General features: G+C 51.6%; 1 protein-coding gene across 1 annotated transcript; it reads right to left on the minus strand.

The window, feature by feature from the left end:
- Positions 1–599: 599 nt before the first annotated feature.
- LRRC43 (leucine rich repeat containing 43) lies at positions 600–16,164 on the minus strand. The gene is made up of 13 exons (XM_068563358.1): positions 16,072–16,164; positions 14,782–15,042; positions 14,071–14,181; positions 10,599–10,738; positions 8,000–8,238; positions 7,119–7,306; positions 6,170–6,402; positions 5,782–5,923; positions 5,472–5,624; positions 5,194–5,382; positions 4,856–4,892; positions 4,688–4,735; positions 600–703 (listed from the first exon to the last, which is right to left on the minus strand). Exons 1-13 carry the CDS (start codon positions 16,162–16,164, stop codon positions 600–602), a joined length of 1,938 nt encoding a protein of 645 aa, XP_068419459.1.
- Between the last annotated feature and the right edge of the window lie 415 nt (positions 16,165–16,579).

The following is a 16,579-nucleotide window of genomic DNA, read 5'->3' on the forward strand; positions in this document are numbered from 1 at the left end:
ACACCGCCCGCCCCTCGCCTACCTACCTGAGCCAAGACGCCGAGCGGACACAGGCGAGGAGCTCGCGCAGCGCAGCCGCGTAGACACAGCTCTCTCCGCTGGGCGCGGAAGGTGGGGAGGGCTCAGCGGCGACCCCCGAGCGCTGGCCACGCCCCCGCGCGGCCCACCAACCCAGCGGCTAAGGCCGGGCTTGGCGGCGCGGTCTCTGGGGGCGGGCCCGGGGCCGCCGCGGGTCCCCGCCCACCTGGGTCTGCGCAGCTCCCCGCGCACCTGCCGGCTGAGAGGCCGGCCCTGCGGAGCCCGCCCCGGGGAGGCCGACCCCGCTCTCCCCGGCCAGCCCCCCGCCTCCTCCGGCCAGCTCTCCTCTCCTCCCTGGCCAGCTCCACCCCCGCTCCCCACGGCCAGGCTCCCCGCTCCTCCGAACAGCACCCTACGCCCCGCTCCCCTCGGCCAGCCCCCCGCTCCTCCCCAGCCAGGCACTCCCGCCTCCTCCCGAACAGGCCCCCCGCGGCCCCGGCCAGCACCCCGCTCCCCGGACGCGCGGCGGCGGCTGGACAGACGCGGAGCCGCGGTGTCAGAACAACCTTTAATCCCGCGCCCTACGGGACGAGCCCCCGAAGCGCCTCCTCCGTCGAGCGGCCCTGGATCAGCTGGATCTGGATCTCCACCGTCAGGGGGTCGGGGCGGTAGTCGCTTTCGTACACTGAAACCAAAGATATTCTTATTTCTGAGGAAATATTAAAGTGTGAATCCGGAGCGACGATGGGCTGGCAGTGCCGGGCCATCCCGGTCCGGCTCACGACACGTCCCGGAAACGCAAATGTGACCTCCGCCGTCTCGAGGCGAGCACGGTTTCAGAATCAGATTCCGCCCTCGGGTCTTAACCGTAATAAGGAATAAAATTAAATCACATCTAACTCGATCATTTAACAAGTCTCAGTTTGAATTACAAGGTGAACTAGCTGCTTTTTCTTGGAACATCTTTTTCACTTGAAAGTACGCTGACAAAATATGGTTATTTCGACGTGAATATTTGGCAGATATTTTCTAAAAAAAAGAATGAAGCAAGCCTGGCACTTCAGGGAAAACAACTGAAAGCATTTTGATAAATACATTTATAACATTTGAACTTTTCAAGTAGAAACTAGAATTTTGTAACACTGTATCTGCCACCATGAACTTAACAGTTTTCCAATACTCAAAAGACTTCTGATGTTGTGGTTGACGATAAAGAATGCGATTTTTGGTTAATGGATAAAAAAATGTGTCAACAGTTGGAAGATCTGCATAACTCAGTGAACCAGTATTTTACAAATAACAATTGCCAGATGTTAACAATTGTTCATGGGTTCAAAATGCAATGTTAAAAAAAAAAAAGGCAATGTAGACCAATGGATTAATTTAACATAACTGATTATGAAAAAATTCATCCATATAGATTCAGTTTTCACACTGTAACAACCTTTAAAAAACTACTAGTTGTCAAGTCTCATGCAAAGAGGAATATCCACAGTTATTTAAAAGCCTATTAGAATATTTCCCTCTTTGCCAATTACATGTCCATGTGAGGTTTTTCTTCATACACTTCAACTACAGCAACACGTCACAGAGACTGACTGCAGAAGCAGCTATGCAAATGTGGCTTCCTCAATTAAGCCAGACATTAAAGAAATTTGCAAAAATGTAAAAAAAAAAAAAAAAGTTTTGTTTAAGCCCATTTTAACCCCAGGATTCAATCACAAATCTCATGTCCATATTTGTCTGGGTCTTCAATTCCAGTAGTGTAAGCCCTTTGTTCTTTTTCAAAGTTGTTTTAGCTATTCTAGATCCTTTGAATTTCTATATGAACTTGAGAATCAGCTTGCTGATTTCTACCAAAAAAAAAGAAAAAAAAATCCCTCCAGGGTTATGATTGAGATTTTATTGACTCTCTAGATCAATCTGAGAAAAACCAACATCTTAACAATGTTGAATCTCTTGATCTATGTACATAGTATATATCTCCACCGATTTAGGTCTGGTTTCTCTCAGCAATATTTTATAGTTTTCAACATATAGAACTTCTATTGATAATGCTATTGTAAATGGTATTATTTAAAATTTTTAATATCTGTTCATTGCTCGTATATGGAAACATTTTTTGAATGCTGACCCTGTATTCTGCAACCCTGTTAAACTCACTTATTAGTTTTAGAAGCTTTTCTAATATACGCATTTAGTGCAATAAATTTCTCTCTAAATACTGCTTTGTTATAGCCTACTAATTTTGGTATTTTGTATTTTTATTTCCATTCAGTTCAAAATACTTTTTAATTTCCCTTTTGATTTCTTCTTTGACCCATAGGTTATTTAGAAGTGTGTTATTTAGTTTCTAAAAATTTGGGGATTTTGCAAATATTTTTCTGTTACTGATTTCTAATTTAATTCCACTGTGGTCATAGAGGATACTTTATATGACTTGAATTCTTTTAAACTTATTGAGACTTGCTTTATGGCCCAGGTTATAGAATATCTCAGTTCTGTGTGCACTTAAAGAATGTGTGTTTGTGTGTGTGTGTGTGTGTGTGTGTGATTGGATGGAGTGCTCTGTAGCTGTCAGCTCAAGTTAATTAGCAGTGTGATTCAAGTCTTCTACATGCTTATTGATTTTCTGTCTATTTGTTCTGTCACTTATTTGTGCTGAAATCTCTGAATATAATTTTGGATTTGTCTATTTCTCCCTGTAGTTCTATCAGCTTTTGTTTCATGTATTTTGAAACTCAATTATTAGGTGCATACATGCTAAGGACTGTTACATCCTCCCAATGAACTGACTCCTTTATTATGAAATGACCCTCTTTATCCCTGGTAATAGTCTTTGCTCTGAAATCTACTTTGTCTGATATTAATGCAGCTACTCCCATTTTCTTTTGATTAGTGTTAGCATGAATATCTTTTTCCATCCTTTTTATTTCTCGTATTTTTGTATCTTTATACTTAAAGGGGGTTTCTGATAGGCGGATAGCTTGGTCTTACTTTTTTATCCAATCTGATCATCTCTGCCTTTTAACTGGGTATTTAGACCATTTATATTTCATGTGACTCAATATAATTGGGTTTGAGTCTACCATCTTGTTATTTGTTTTCTATTTATCCCATATGTTCTTTGTTTTTCTGTTTCCACCTTCAGATTAACTGAATATTTTTATAATCCCTATTTTCTCTCCTTTGTTGGCTTATTAACTATAACTCTTTGTTGTGTTTGGTAATTGCAATCATTGTTGCTTTTGTTGTGGTCATCCATTTACAATGCTTGGTGTCAGTTTATCTCTTGTAAAAATAAAATAGTGTGTGTGTGAAAAAAAAAAAAAAAGGTACAGTTCAGGGGCTTTTAGTATATTTACAATGTTGTGCAACCATCACCGCTAATTTCAGAACATTTTCATCACCCCAAATGGAAAACCCGCACCCATTAACCAGTCATGCCCCATTCCCTCCTTCCCCCGCCCCCAGGCAACCACTAATCTACTTTCTGTCTCTATGGATTTGACAATTCTCCACATTTCATATAAAATCGTTATGTGGTCTTTTGTGTCTGGCTTCTTTCCCTTAGCATTGAGTTTTCAAGGTTTATCCATGGTTTAGGACATGTCAGTGCTTCATTCCTTTTTGTGACGGAATAATATCCCATTGTATGGATGGACCACAGTTTGTTTATCCTTTCATCTGTTGATAGCCATTTGGGCTGTTTCCACTTTTTGGCTGTTCTGAATCGGGCTGCTGTGGTCTTGCTTTAGACTTTTGCAGCAGTCTCCCAGCTGAGTGACCTGTCTCCTACCTCTCCCTCCAAGCCAGACAGTTCTAAAAATTAAATCTAGGGACTTCCCTGGTGGTCCAGTGGTAAAGAATCCGCCTTACAATGCAGGGGACACAGGTTTGATCCCTGGTCAGGGAACTAAGATCCCACATACCACGGGGCAACTAAGCCCACGTGCCACAACTACTGAGCTTGCGTGCCTCAACTAGAGAGCCTGCCTGCTGCAAACTGCAGAGCCCACGTGCCCTGGAGCCTGCACGCCACAACTAGAGAGAAGCCCACGCACCACAATGAAGATCCCACATGACTCAACTAAGACCCGATGCAGCCAAAAATAAATAAAATAAATAAATAATAAATCTTAAAAAAAAAAAAATTAAATCTAAAACTTACCTATTTCAATGCTGCCACTGCCCATACAACAAGTCCAGGCTCCTTATACAGCAAATAAGGGCTAATGTCCTGCAGGAGCAGGACCACCGATGAGCCAGAAGGACCCTGGACACTCGTAACCCTGAGCCTCCCTACCCGCTCCATCCTGGCCCCCACCCCAGAATGCCTGTCCTGCCCATGTCATGACCGCAGCAGGGCTGCAGGGAAGACACAGGGTTTGGTCCTCAGGGTAGGCATGGCCCTCCCACCGGCTGGAAGATATGATTCTCCATCCTTCCATTCCTTTGGTCCCCAATCAGGCTGATCCCTCAGCAAGTCCTGCTATATTTGTGCCCTTCCCCAAATTCATATGTTGAAATCCCAGCCCCCAAAGGTGATGATATTAGGAGGTGGGGCCTTTGGAAGGTGATTACGTCATGAGGGCAGAGGGAGACCGCTGGTCCCTTCCACCACATGAGGGCCCAGGGAGAAGGCGCGAACCAGGAAGAGGGCTCTCACCTGATGCTGTCGGCAACGTGGTCTTGGACCTCCCGGCCTCCAGAGCAGCTGGAAACAAATGTCTGTTGTTTACAAGCCACCCACGCTGTGGAATTTTACAGCAACATGAACGGACTAGGACCGGTCCTCAGTAAACACTCCCTGCCCTGTTACCATCATCGGTCTTACCTTTTTTAGCTTTCTTACTCTTATTCTTCTTTGAATCCTGAGAGGAAGAACCACAAAATAAGTTCCTTGCTGGAGTGGGGGGATGCGGGGGAAGGGGTGGGTGCTCTCACCCCGCCAGGGCCTCTCCTGGTCTCCTGGGGAGCAGCTGCCCGACCTGCCCACTTGCCTGGCCCCTCGCACTCGAGAAGGCCGCCCACCGTGCAGGTGACCCTTGCTGCGTCACCCCTCCAGCCCCCACCTCCTGTGGTTCTGGCCCCCCTCCCCCTCCCCGCCTCCCCCTCCCTCCCACAGCCTGGCCAGGCTTCTGTGGGCGGGGGAGGCCAGGGGCACTGCTGTACCCTGTAAAGCGTCAGCCTGTCGGTCTCCAAGGTACGGACCACCCCAAAGTTGCACACGGTGGACACGAATGGCTCCCCGGAGAGCAGGGGCTCCAGGGCCACCGGGCCACTGCCCAGCACCCGGAGGACGGGCGGGTCCTGGCGCAGGTCCTGGCGCAGGTCCTTCTTCTTCTTGCTCCCCTTCTGCTCCTGTGGGGAGAGGCCGGGCAAGTGGAGGGGGGGAGCAGGGGACCGAGGGAGCAACCTCCCGCCACCCAGGCCGCCCCACGCAGAGGCACCTTGGCTGGTTCTTTCTCCCCTTTGCCCGCTTTGTCTTTCCCATCGTTTCCCTTCTTGTCTTTCTTCTTCCCTTTCTTGTCCTTCTCTCCCTTTCCCTTCTCAGCAGCCGAGGGATTGCTGGGGGAAGGTGGCACCGCAGGCCAGGAGAGAATCTAGGGGACAGGAGCTGGGTTGGAGCTAGCCAGGATCTTTCTGGAAAGGCACCGAGACCCTGCCAACAAGGGAGCAGGGCTACAGATGCCCGACAGAAGAGCAGAACAGAGGAGAAGTGGGACAGTGTGTGGACCCTGGAGAATTCCAGCCTCCCACCTTCTCCTCCACGATGGTGACGGTGGTCCCTGAGAGCAGGAAGGCCTTGAGCGGCACCAGGTCCTTGAGCGTGTGCTGCATCTTGTAGTCGCAAGGGATGACGTCAGACCAGGGCTTGCGGACTGTGCTAAAGAGAACTGTCCTTGGGGAGGGGAGATGGAGACATGGGGGCCATCACTCAGGGGGCTGTGCTGGGGACCAGGGACAAGGCTGGGAGGGAACTGTGAGAAGATGTGCACACATGGGCACAGCGTGAGGCTGCGGGGCCCATGCTGTCAGGGAGGGCAGGGGACAGAAGGCCAGGAGGGCTGTGGGCCAGAGGAGAATGCAGAATGATAAATGCCAGGTGTGGTCTGGGCCCTGCTCCCAGCCCGGTAAGCAACCTTACCCCGGGGACGGGCAGAGCCGGGGATCCAGGCGCGGCCGCAGCTTGGCCAGCTCTTCTGCAGAGTCTATGGACTGCGGCAAGGGCGCTGAGGTGCCGGAGACGACAGACACCGCCGGCTCCCCGGACCGGGACTGGGAGGCCAGCCCAGACTCTACGGAGTCTTCAGCCTCTTTGACGGGCTCTTTGGGAATGTCCTCACCCAGCTGTTCCGTGCTGGGAGAGGGCTTGACGATCTGCCACAGAAGACACGAAAACACGTCCAGGGCTGCCGGCCTCAGAGTTCTCACCTGACACTATGTGAAGGTGGTGTAAATGGGCACCAGTGTTGGATGGATGTGAAGCAAAGCAAACACATGGACTTAGGAGGCAGGAAGTTATAAAAAAAATACCAGTCCTGTTTTTTCTGAAAGTTCTATGTTAACAGTAAAAACAGTAAGAACTTGCACATGAGCTGGGGACCGTCGCGTTTTTTGGGGGTTTTTTGGCCACGCCCTGCGGCACATGGGACCTTAGTTCCCTGACCGGGGATCGAACCCGCGCCCCCTGCAATGGAAGCGCAGAGTCTTAACCACTGGCCCGCCAGGGAAGTCCTGGCCCCAGGCATTTCTCCTAGTCGGATGACACCGCTGGGTTTTCTTGTGACAGGAAGGGAGCCGGGAGGTGTAGGGGGAGCTGGAGAACACGGCTGGGAAGCCAGCAGCCTAGTCGGGAAACTCTGGGCTGCTCCCTTGTTATGTCCTTTGCTCCTATCTCAGGGGGGATGGGAAGGGGTGAACACGGTTGAGAATTACTCCAGCTGCAAGAAACAGGCTGAGCGGAAGCCAGTTTCCTGCTCAGAGTAGGGTATGAATTGGAAAGATCCATGTTAAGGGTTTTCCTGGGTCCCCAAAGCCGTTGTGCCTGCACAGGAGACCCTGAGGACCCGAGAGCAGAGCCCCCATGGACACACCTCGGCCAGCACGCGGCCGTATTCATTTCCTTCGCCTTCCTCATCTTCCACAAACTCGTACGTTACATAATAGCTGTAAGCGATGAAAGGGCCTTGGGGCCCTGGTTCCGGGTCCAAGACCGAGGAGTCCAGAACCCCTCTGACATGTCCAACAGTCACCACTAACCGCGCCTCACGCGCCAGGAGATCTGCAGGGGGGAACGGGCAGGGGTGAGGGGAGCCGCGGGGAGGGAGTGGGCAGGCAGACAGCAGGGGAGGGCAGGGGCAGGGCGAGCTCAGCTCCTGCCTTCTTTCCTCCGAGCAGGGCTGAGCCTCACTTTGCAGACTTGGGTTCGAATCCCAGCTCTACCAAGTTCAACACACCGTGATTTGGGGTAAGTCTCTTTTGGGCAAGAGGCCCCTCTTAAGCCTTGTTTCCCTGATGTGTAAAATGGGAATGGTAGTAGCTACTTTGCAGGGTAGTTACAGATGGAGACTATGTTACCTTAGCCCGTGCCGGTACTCAGTAGGCGTAGCTATTTTTATCAATGTTTTGTCACCCTGACCTTGAGAAGGCTCTGGTGCAGCCTGTGCTGTGAGCCACAAGGGGGTGATCTCAAGCCACCACGGACGCCAAGAAACTAATTTAAAGAATGTTTCCCATTTGTCTAGAGAGGGAGGGCAATGTGATGGTCCCAGCCTCCGTACCATTTCCGTCGCCAAATCTCAATCACAACGATCAAAATCTGGGAGAGAACTCTGACCAAGAAGGTGACCTACACCTGACCAGGGTCTGGGTCAGCCAGGGAGCTGGATGACAGACATGTGCAGCCAGTAGGGTGGTGGGCGGGCCAGCAGGTCCCCCTCACCCCCCGCCCTGCCCTGCACATCGGCTCCCTCACCCCCGCTGTGGCTGAGCCCTCGGAACAGATGCTTCTCGCTGGATGCCACGGTGACGTCGTCCAGCACGCAGAGCCCGGACAGGCTGTCGATAACGAAGCCCCGGTAGCAGGGCACCAGGGCCAGCGGGTTCCCCTGCAGCACCAGCAACCTCAGGTGCCGCAGCGTTCGGAGGCCGGCCACCGTGCCCTGCAGGTCCGTCAGGTCGTTGAAGCTCAGGTCCAGGGAGACGAGGTTGGGCCTGGAAGGTGAGTGGGACCGCCAGGAGTCAAGAGGCCAGGTAAGCAAACGGGTGGGGACAGGGAGCTGTGGTCTTGCCACGGCGCCTGCATCGCCCAGCACCCCGAGTCCCCAGTGGACAAGGCCTGGTGCTGAGGACGGGATGGGAGGCCGTGCCCATCCTCGACTCGCAAGCCTTGTGCTGCCCTTGACCTGGGTTAGCCGCCCTGCTGGGAAGGGGCTCCTGGTTCTCCCGGTGCCCTCCCTCCTCGTGTGGCATAGAGGTGGCCACATCCTGCCTCTGCCGGACTTCTGTGTATACAGACCTCTTCTCAGTTAACCGTCTATCTCCCATAGAGCCTAATACGGGGTTGTGCATCTAAAAGGTTCTCAGCAGAGAGGGACAAAGTGGCGAGGAAGGCGGAGGGGAGCCTCTGCGCGGAGGAGCAGCGGGTGGGGGTAGGAGAGGTCGGTAAATGGGGGGGCCTGGGAAGAGGGTGCACGAGGCTCGAGGGGTCTAGAAGCTGGAGGACGCTCTCCAGAGTCAGACCAGCGCGTGACCACAGGAAGCCATCTGGTTCATTTCTTGGGGAACGTGGGTGAAGAAGAACTGGCCGGTAAGGACAGAGGAGGCGCCCTGCACCCCGACCTGGAGAAGAGGGCCTCCCTACTGCACAAAGCGGAAAGCAAATCAATTTCAGCTCTGAGAACAGAGACACAAAAACAAACAAACAGAACCAAAACCCACAAGGGGACAACGCATCAGTACAATCCCGCCATCACATGTGACGGTCTCCCAGCTGTTGAGTTCAGGTACTTCACCTCCCCTTCCTCCCTCCTCTCATCCTGCCCGCGATGTTGGCCAGCCAGTCACGAAAATACCCGAGAAGAACATTTCATGCTGACCGGCACACAGATTTTACCCAATGTCAGCCTCCTTCAAGAGACCTGGTAGACACATCAGCAAAATGGATTCGCAAGAAGTGTACCCTCCTTTTAAACTCAAAACAGCAAAAGACGGAGGTTTCACACATATATGTGTTTCTATGAAACCCATACTCAGCATTAAGCAGGTTACGTTATCGTAAGTCTGTTTTCCAAATCAAAAACCAGAACACTAAAAAAAAAAAAAACAAAACCAGAACACTTAGAACTCTGTCCATGGTACGAGTCTGAACTCAGCTGTCACACAAAGTCCAAAGTGTACGTTTCCTTCCTGTGCTACACACCCTGACGGCTGAGGTCAGCAGAGGGAAGGGATCCGGAATTGTACACGGCCAAGGCTGTGAAGAGGCAGCTTGGCCAAGAGTAGGGAAAGAGGAGGAAGGAGGAAATTAGGGTCAGAGAGACAGACCTTCCACGAGCACGTTCCCAGGAGAGCTGGGAAAGCAGGGAAGCGATGTTGCCCTGCGCCTCGTGCCCCTTCTGGGCTGTGAAGAAAGGAACAGTCATGAACGTCGGCCCGGCGAAGTGCTGCCCAGGATGCTGAGCCCCGGGAGAGCTTCCTCAGAGCTCCTCTGACAGGCCTCCCTGGCCCCGCTTCCTCTGAGGGATTTTCACGGGTGGTATCTGAGGCCCTGAGACTCCTCAGATCCAGCGTTTCAGTTTCCCACTGCTCACCCACCAAGAAGACAAAGTCAAACCGAGAGCTGTCTGTAGGGCAGCAGTTCTCAACTGGGGGTGCTTTTGCCCCGCAGTGGACATTTGGTGCTGTCTGGAGACCGTTTGGTTGTCGCAGCTGGTCTGGGGTGGGTGCTCCTGGCATCAGGTGGGGAGAGGCCAGGGACGCTGCTCTACCTTCTGCAGCGCCCAGGACGCCCTCACAACCAAGAATTAGCCAACAGAAACCCCGAAGCAAAAGGTCCCACTCATTCCCACTACCTCTTGGTGTCCTTCCCTAGGCCTCAGTGGGATTTTTTGTTTATTGGGTCAGAGAAATAAATCCTAGGTCCGGCCTTAGCAGCAGGAGTTATTATAGAAAAGAGCAAAGAGCTTCCCTGGTGGCGCAGTGGTTGAGAATCTGCCTGCCAATGCAGGGGACACGGGTTCGAGCCCTGGTCTGGGAAGATCCCACATGCTGCGGAGCAGCTGGGCCCGTGAGCCACAATTACTGAGCCTGAGCGTCTGGAGCCTGTGCTCCGCTACAAGAGAGGCCGCGATAGTGAGAGGCCCGCGCACCGCGATGAAGAGTGGCCCCCGCTTGCCACAGCTAGAGAAAGCCCTCGCACAGAAACGAAGACCCAACACAGCCATAAATAAATAAAAAATTAAAAAAAAAAAAGAAAAGAGCAAAGCTGAGTTCTCCAAGCCACCAGCATAGAATGGCCCAAATCTAATGCTCAACCCCTCCCTCCCTCTTTCCACGTGGGGCTCCCGAGTTACCAGTAATCACTGGTGACGTATAGACTCTCCAGGGGGCCCAGAAGCTTGTTGTGACCCAACCCCAAGTGCTGGAGCCTTGGGGGCGGGCGGGTGCACAGACACTCCATGCTGGTCATCTTGTTGCCGTAGAGCTCCAGCACCTGCGACGCGGGTGGAAAGACAGCCCGTGAGCCCAGACAAAATGGAACCCACTCCCTGCTTCCGCCCTGGGCAACTCAGGAGAGGAATTACGAAGTACTAATGCCTCGTCTCCCTGTGCCCACCTGGACCCCCTTCTAAGAATCCGGGAAGAAAATATTCCTGCAGCAGGTGTCAGAAAGTTTCTTTTCCGACGAAAAGACAACCCTCAGAATGGGAGAAAATATTTGCAAATGAAGCAACTGACAAAAGATTAATATCCAAAATATACAAACAGCTCATGCAGCTCAATATTAAAAAAACCAATAACCCAATCAAAAAATGGGCAGAAGACCTAAATAGACATTTCTCCAAGGAGGACATACAGATGGCTAAGAGGCACAAGAAAATATGCTCAACATCACTAATTATTAGAGAAATGCAAATCAAAACTACAATGAGGTATCATCTCACACCGGTCAGAATGGCCATCATTAAAAAAAATCTACAAACAGGGCTTCCCTGGTGGCACAGTGGTTAGAAATCCACCTGCCAATGCAGAGGACGCAGGTTCGAGCCCTGGTCCGGGAAGATCCCACATGCCGTGGGGCAACTGGGCCTGTGCGCCACAGCTACTGGGCCTGCGCTCTAGAGCCCGCAAGCCACAACTGCTGAGGCCTGTGCACCTAGAGCCCATGCTCCCCAACAAGAGAGGCCGCCGCAATGAGAGGCCTGCGCACAATGAAGAGCAGTCCCCACTCTCCGCAACTAGAGAAAAACCCGTGCGCAGCAACGAAGACCCAACACAGCCAAAAATAAATAAAATAAAATAAATAAATTTTAAAAAATATCTACAAACAATAAATGCTGGAGAGGGTGTGGAGAAAAGGGAACCCTCATGCACTGTTGGTGGGAATGTAAATTGATACAGCCACTATGGAGAACAGTATGGAGGTACCTTAAAAAACTAAAAATAGAACTACCATATGACCCAGCAATCCCACTACTGGGCATATACCCTGAGAAAACCATAATTCAAAAAGACACATGCACCCCAATGTTCATTGCAGCACTATTTACAGTAGCCTGGACATGGAAGGAACCTAAATGACCATCAACAGAGGAATGGATAAAGAAGATGTGGTACATATATACAATGGAATATTACTCAACCATAAAAAGAACGAAACTGGGTCATTTACAGAGATGTGGATGGACCTACAGGGTGTCATACAGAGTGAAGTAAGTCAGAAAGAGATAAACAAATATTGTATATTAATGCATATATGTGGAATCTAGGAAAATGGTATAGATGATCTTATTTGCAAAGCAGAATAGACACAGATGTAGAGAACAAATGTATGGATACCAAGGGGGAAATTGGGGGTGGGAGGAATTGGGAGATTGGGATTGACATATATACACTATTGATACTATGTATAAAATAGGTAACTACTGAGAACATACTGTATAGCACGGGGAACTCTACTTAATGCACTGTGGTGACCTAAACGGGACCGAAATCCAAAAAAGAGGGGATATATGTATACGTATAACTGATTCATTCTGCTGTACAGTAGAAACTAACACAACATTGTAAAGCAACTATACTGCAATAAAAATTAATCTTAAAAATTAAAAAAAAAAAAAGTTTCTTTTCCTTTTGTGAAGGAAACTTTAAAATATGGAGTGGAGGTGATGTCGGAGAGAGTGGGAAAGGAAATGAGTTAACACTTTTTAAAAATTTATTTATTTATTTATTTATTTATATTTTTGGCTGTGTTGGGTCTTCGTTGCTGCACGCGGGCTTCTCATTCTGGTGGCTTCTCTTGTCGCGGAGCATGGGCTCTAGGCGCACAGGCTCAGTAGTTGTGGCGCACGGGCTTAGTTGCTCCATGGCACGTGGGATCTTCCCGGACCAGGGCTTGAACCTGTGTCCCCTGCATTGAAGGCTGATTCATAACCACTGCGCCACCAGGGAAGCCCCGAGTTAACAATTTTGCAACTTCTCGACTCACGGCAGTTGTCTCTGGGAAAGCCAAAGGGCCCCTGGCTGGAATAGGGAATAAACCCAGAGATAACAGAGTTCTTGTATTTCTCCTCCAAGGCCTTGCCCGCTTTCTTCTTGAGCCCAGTACTGAGCCATACTTCTGAGCCTCTTCTGCCACAAAATCTACTAGTCTCAGCATTTAATTTAAAATTGAGACCATTTTGATATGCTCAGCTGAAGACTCGTAATAAAGCCTGGCCTACCTCTTTTTGGGGCTTCCCTGGTGGCACAGTGGTTAAGAATCTGCCTGCCAATGCAGGGGACACGGGTTCGAGCCCTGGTCTGGGAAGATCCCACATGCCGTGGAACAACTAAGCCCGCGAGCCACAACTACTGAGCCTGCGCTCTAGAGCCCGTGAGCCACAACTACTGAGCCCACATGCCACAACTACTGAGCCCACATGCCACAACTACTGAAGCCCATGCGCCTAGAGCCCGTGCTCCGCAACAAGAGAAGCCACCGCAATGAGAAGCCCACGCACTGCAATGAAGAGCAGCCCCCGCTCGCCACAACTAGAGAAAGCCCACGCGCAGCAACGAAGACCCAACACAGCCAAAAATAAATAAATTTATTAAAAATAAAGTATTCTTAAAAAAAAGCCTGGCCTACCTCTTTTTAAAACTTTTTTATTGTGGTAAAATATATATAATTTGCCATATCAACCCTTTTTAAGTGGACAATTCAGCAGCATTAAGTACATTCACTTAATGTACAACCATCATTTCTATCCATTTCCAAGATTTTTCATTACTCCAAACAGAAACTGTGTACCCATTAAGCTATAACTCCCCAATCCTTCCCTCTGGTAACCTCTAATCTACTTTCTGTCTCTGTGGATTTGCAGTTATTTCATGCAGTGCAATCATCTAATACGTGGCCTTTTGTGTCCGGCCTCCTTCATTCAGCATCATGTTTTCAAGGTCATCCATGTTGTACACATGTCATTCCTTTTTATGACGGTGTGGATAGACCACATTTTGCCGCTCCATTCATCTGCTGGTAACAAGCGGGCTGTGTCCACCTTTTGGCTGTTGTGAATAGCGCTGCTGTGAACACTGGCGTACAGGAGTCTGTCTGATTCCTGCCTTCTCTTCTTTGGGGTGTATACCTAGGAAGGGAATTGCTGGGTCATGTGGGAATTCTAGGTTTAACTTTTTGAGGGATCAGGCCTACCTCTCCAAAGCCTGAGGCCGGCCCTTAGCACAGTCAGGATGGCCAAACCTTCCGTGTGGGGCGCAGAGGAGGGGCAGGGCCTCTGGGTAGCATTGGCTCCAAGACCTGGAATGGAACCTGGGCTCCTTTACCTTGAGAGTTGGGGGCAGGTTGGTGGTGTCAATCTCCTTGATTTGATTAGCACTCAGCACCAACTCTTCAAGCTTCACAAATTTCAGGAGGTCTTTGTCCACCAGGCTCACCTGGAAGGGAGGAAAGGGAGCTCAGAGCTCCAGTGCGTGAGGCGGCACTGGAGTGAGGACGGCAATGGCACGTGCATCTTCAGAGAGTGACCGCCCCATACCCCAAACCCTTTCTTCTCTTGTACGCCTTTCCTGCCAGGATCCGAGTGCCTCGGCCGTTGCAGTGGCCTGTGACCTCTCAACCCTCACCCCTCCTCTGACTGTAGATGTTGGACAACTTCCAGCTCATGTCCTGTGTCCCTTGTTGGACTGTCAGCTCCTGAAGCCAGGAATCCCACCTTCTCCGCTGCCTACCCCAGAGCCACAGTGAATCCTATGGTCTTAAGCAATCATTCTAGTTTACACCCAGCAGGGTCAGACCAGAAGCTTCAGGGGTCTGTCTGTGAATCCTCAGCTGACTTTGGCTTCAAGGACATTAGGGGCCCTTCCCGGCTGGGGAACAGACTGGGCCAGCTCGCCAGGATTGTTGGCCCTGCTCTGTGGACAAGCTGGTGCGATTAATTAGGAGGAGGGCAGAGCTAGGTCTTACCACCAAGCCCTGTAAGGGGAACGGCCCCCCTAACATCACCCCTGTACCTGGTGTTCGCGCCCAGGGCTCACCTGTTTGTCCACCACCCGTAGCGACCTGAAGTAGGTGTAGAAGAAGCTGTCTTTGAGCATCAGGGGATTCTGGACGGCCAGCTCTCTCAGAAAACGGTCCTCAGCGCTTGAGCCCTCCAGCAGGGCCCAGGGTGAGTGGGGGCTGCAGACCAGGCCCAGCAGGGCATCCACCGTCTCCTCCCCGGGGCCCACAGCGTCCTCCTCTCTGGGGATCAGCTCCCGCCATGCTCGGCAAGTTTGAGGAAGAAAGCGCGACTTATTCTGCAGAGGTGGAGGCGGAGAATTTCTCTCGTTATGACTCAGCCCCTCTCAAGGACTCAAAACTCTCAAAATGGAATCGACTGGAAAACAGGACAATCAGGGAGAGTTTAGAAGCTGGGAGGTGCAAAAGGCAATCTGTGGGATGTAACGAGCCAAGGAAAGGTTTTTGAAGAAGAGGCGGCAAAGCCTGCAAAGGTAAATTCAGAACCTTTAGATGCCATAAGTGGAAGATGAAAGATTTCGGTCCTGGAGTTTACTCTCTCCCACTCCTTCCTCTTGAGAGACATCTATCTATGAAACCCCCAAGTTCAGCACAATGCCAGGCACGTAGTAGGTGCCCAATCAATGTTTGTTGTTGAAACAAATAAATTAGTTCCTTGATTGGTATCTCAGTTTTCCCTTCTATGAAAAGGGAAACCAGCCGACAAGAGTAGGTGGGGCCCCAGCTTCCCACCAAGTCCATGGGAACCCTTCAGACTCAAGACTTCCGGGCACACCTGGGAAGCCCCGGGCTCTCAATGTCACGCTCCTTGTGCACTTAGGTGATGAGGATAGCCCCTGTGGCCACAGAGCAGCAGGGTCCTAACTGCAAACCTTGCTCTCAGGATGAGCTTTTCACCCCAAAGGAGCCCGGTGTCTTTAAGACAGCCAGGGGCCCCGGATCCGCCTGATGCGCTCAGGATGGGGTCCTGCTCTGGTGGGTGGGGGGGTCCCTGCCCTCCACCCTGGGTCAGCGCCCACAGGCCCGGGGGGCCTATCCGGTCCACCCCTGCAGTGTCCCTGTTCCCACAGTCCATCCCCATCCCCCCCCCACCCCGGTCAGGACGCTCCCCAAACGCCCAGACGCAAACATCCTCTCAGGCTTCTCCAGACCAGCCAACTCCTGGGGCTGGCGGCCCCCTCAGCACCCGGGGCCAGCACCACCCCGGCCCCGCTCTCCGCCCCTAGGCCCCGGCCTGGCCCCTGGTCAGTCCCTCCGTCCCCAAGAGCCCCGAGCCCCTCCTCCAGCCGCCCCGCCAGCGCCCGCACCCAGCTGCCCGTGCCGCATGGGAACTCGTGCAGACACAACTTCCGCAGGTGCTCCCGGACCGCGGCGCTCACGGTCAGGGCGGGCGGCTCCATGATCGCGCGTTCTCCACGCCACCCGGTTGCTAGGCAACCGCCAGGACGCGCGCGTGCGCCAGGGCCGGGCGCGTGCTCCAGCAGGCGGGGGCGTGCGGCCGCGCCGGCCCTCGTGAAACCCACTACCTCCCCTTGCGGGCGAACTTTTCCCCAGCCGGGAACCTGAGACCCCGACTCAGCCCCACGTGCGCTGGGTTAAAAATCCACTTCCCCACCACAGCCTGGGGGTTATAACCTTGGGGGCCCCCAGCAGGTCCTGAGCGCTTCCCAGTTGTTAATCTGTTTCTATTTCTACTCCGAAGCCCCCTCGGAATAAAGTGTTAATTCTCATCCCTGTTTGGCAGAACTGGAGAGGAGAAGTGAGCCCAAGGCCAAATACTCTGAACACTCTTATCAGTGGATTCCAAGGTGGATC

The sequence above is a fragment of the Eschrichtius robustus genome, chromosome 14 (assembly GCF_028021215.1).
Source record: "Eschrichtius robustus isolate mEscRob2 chromosome 14, mEscRob2.pri, whole genome shotgun sequence".
NCBI lineage: Eukaryota > Metazoa > Chordata > Mammalia > Artiodactyla > Eschrichtiidae > Eschrichtius > Eschrichtius robustus.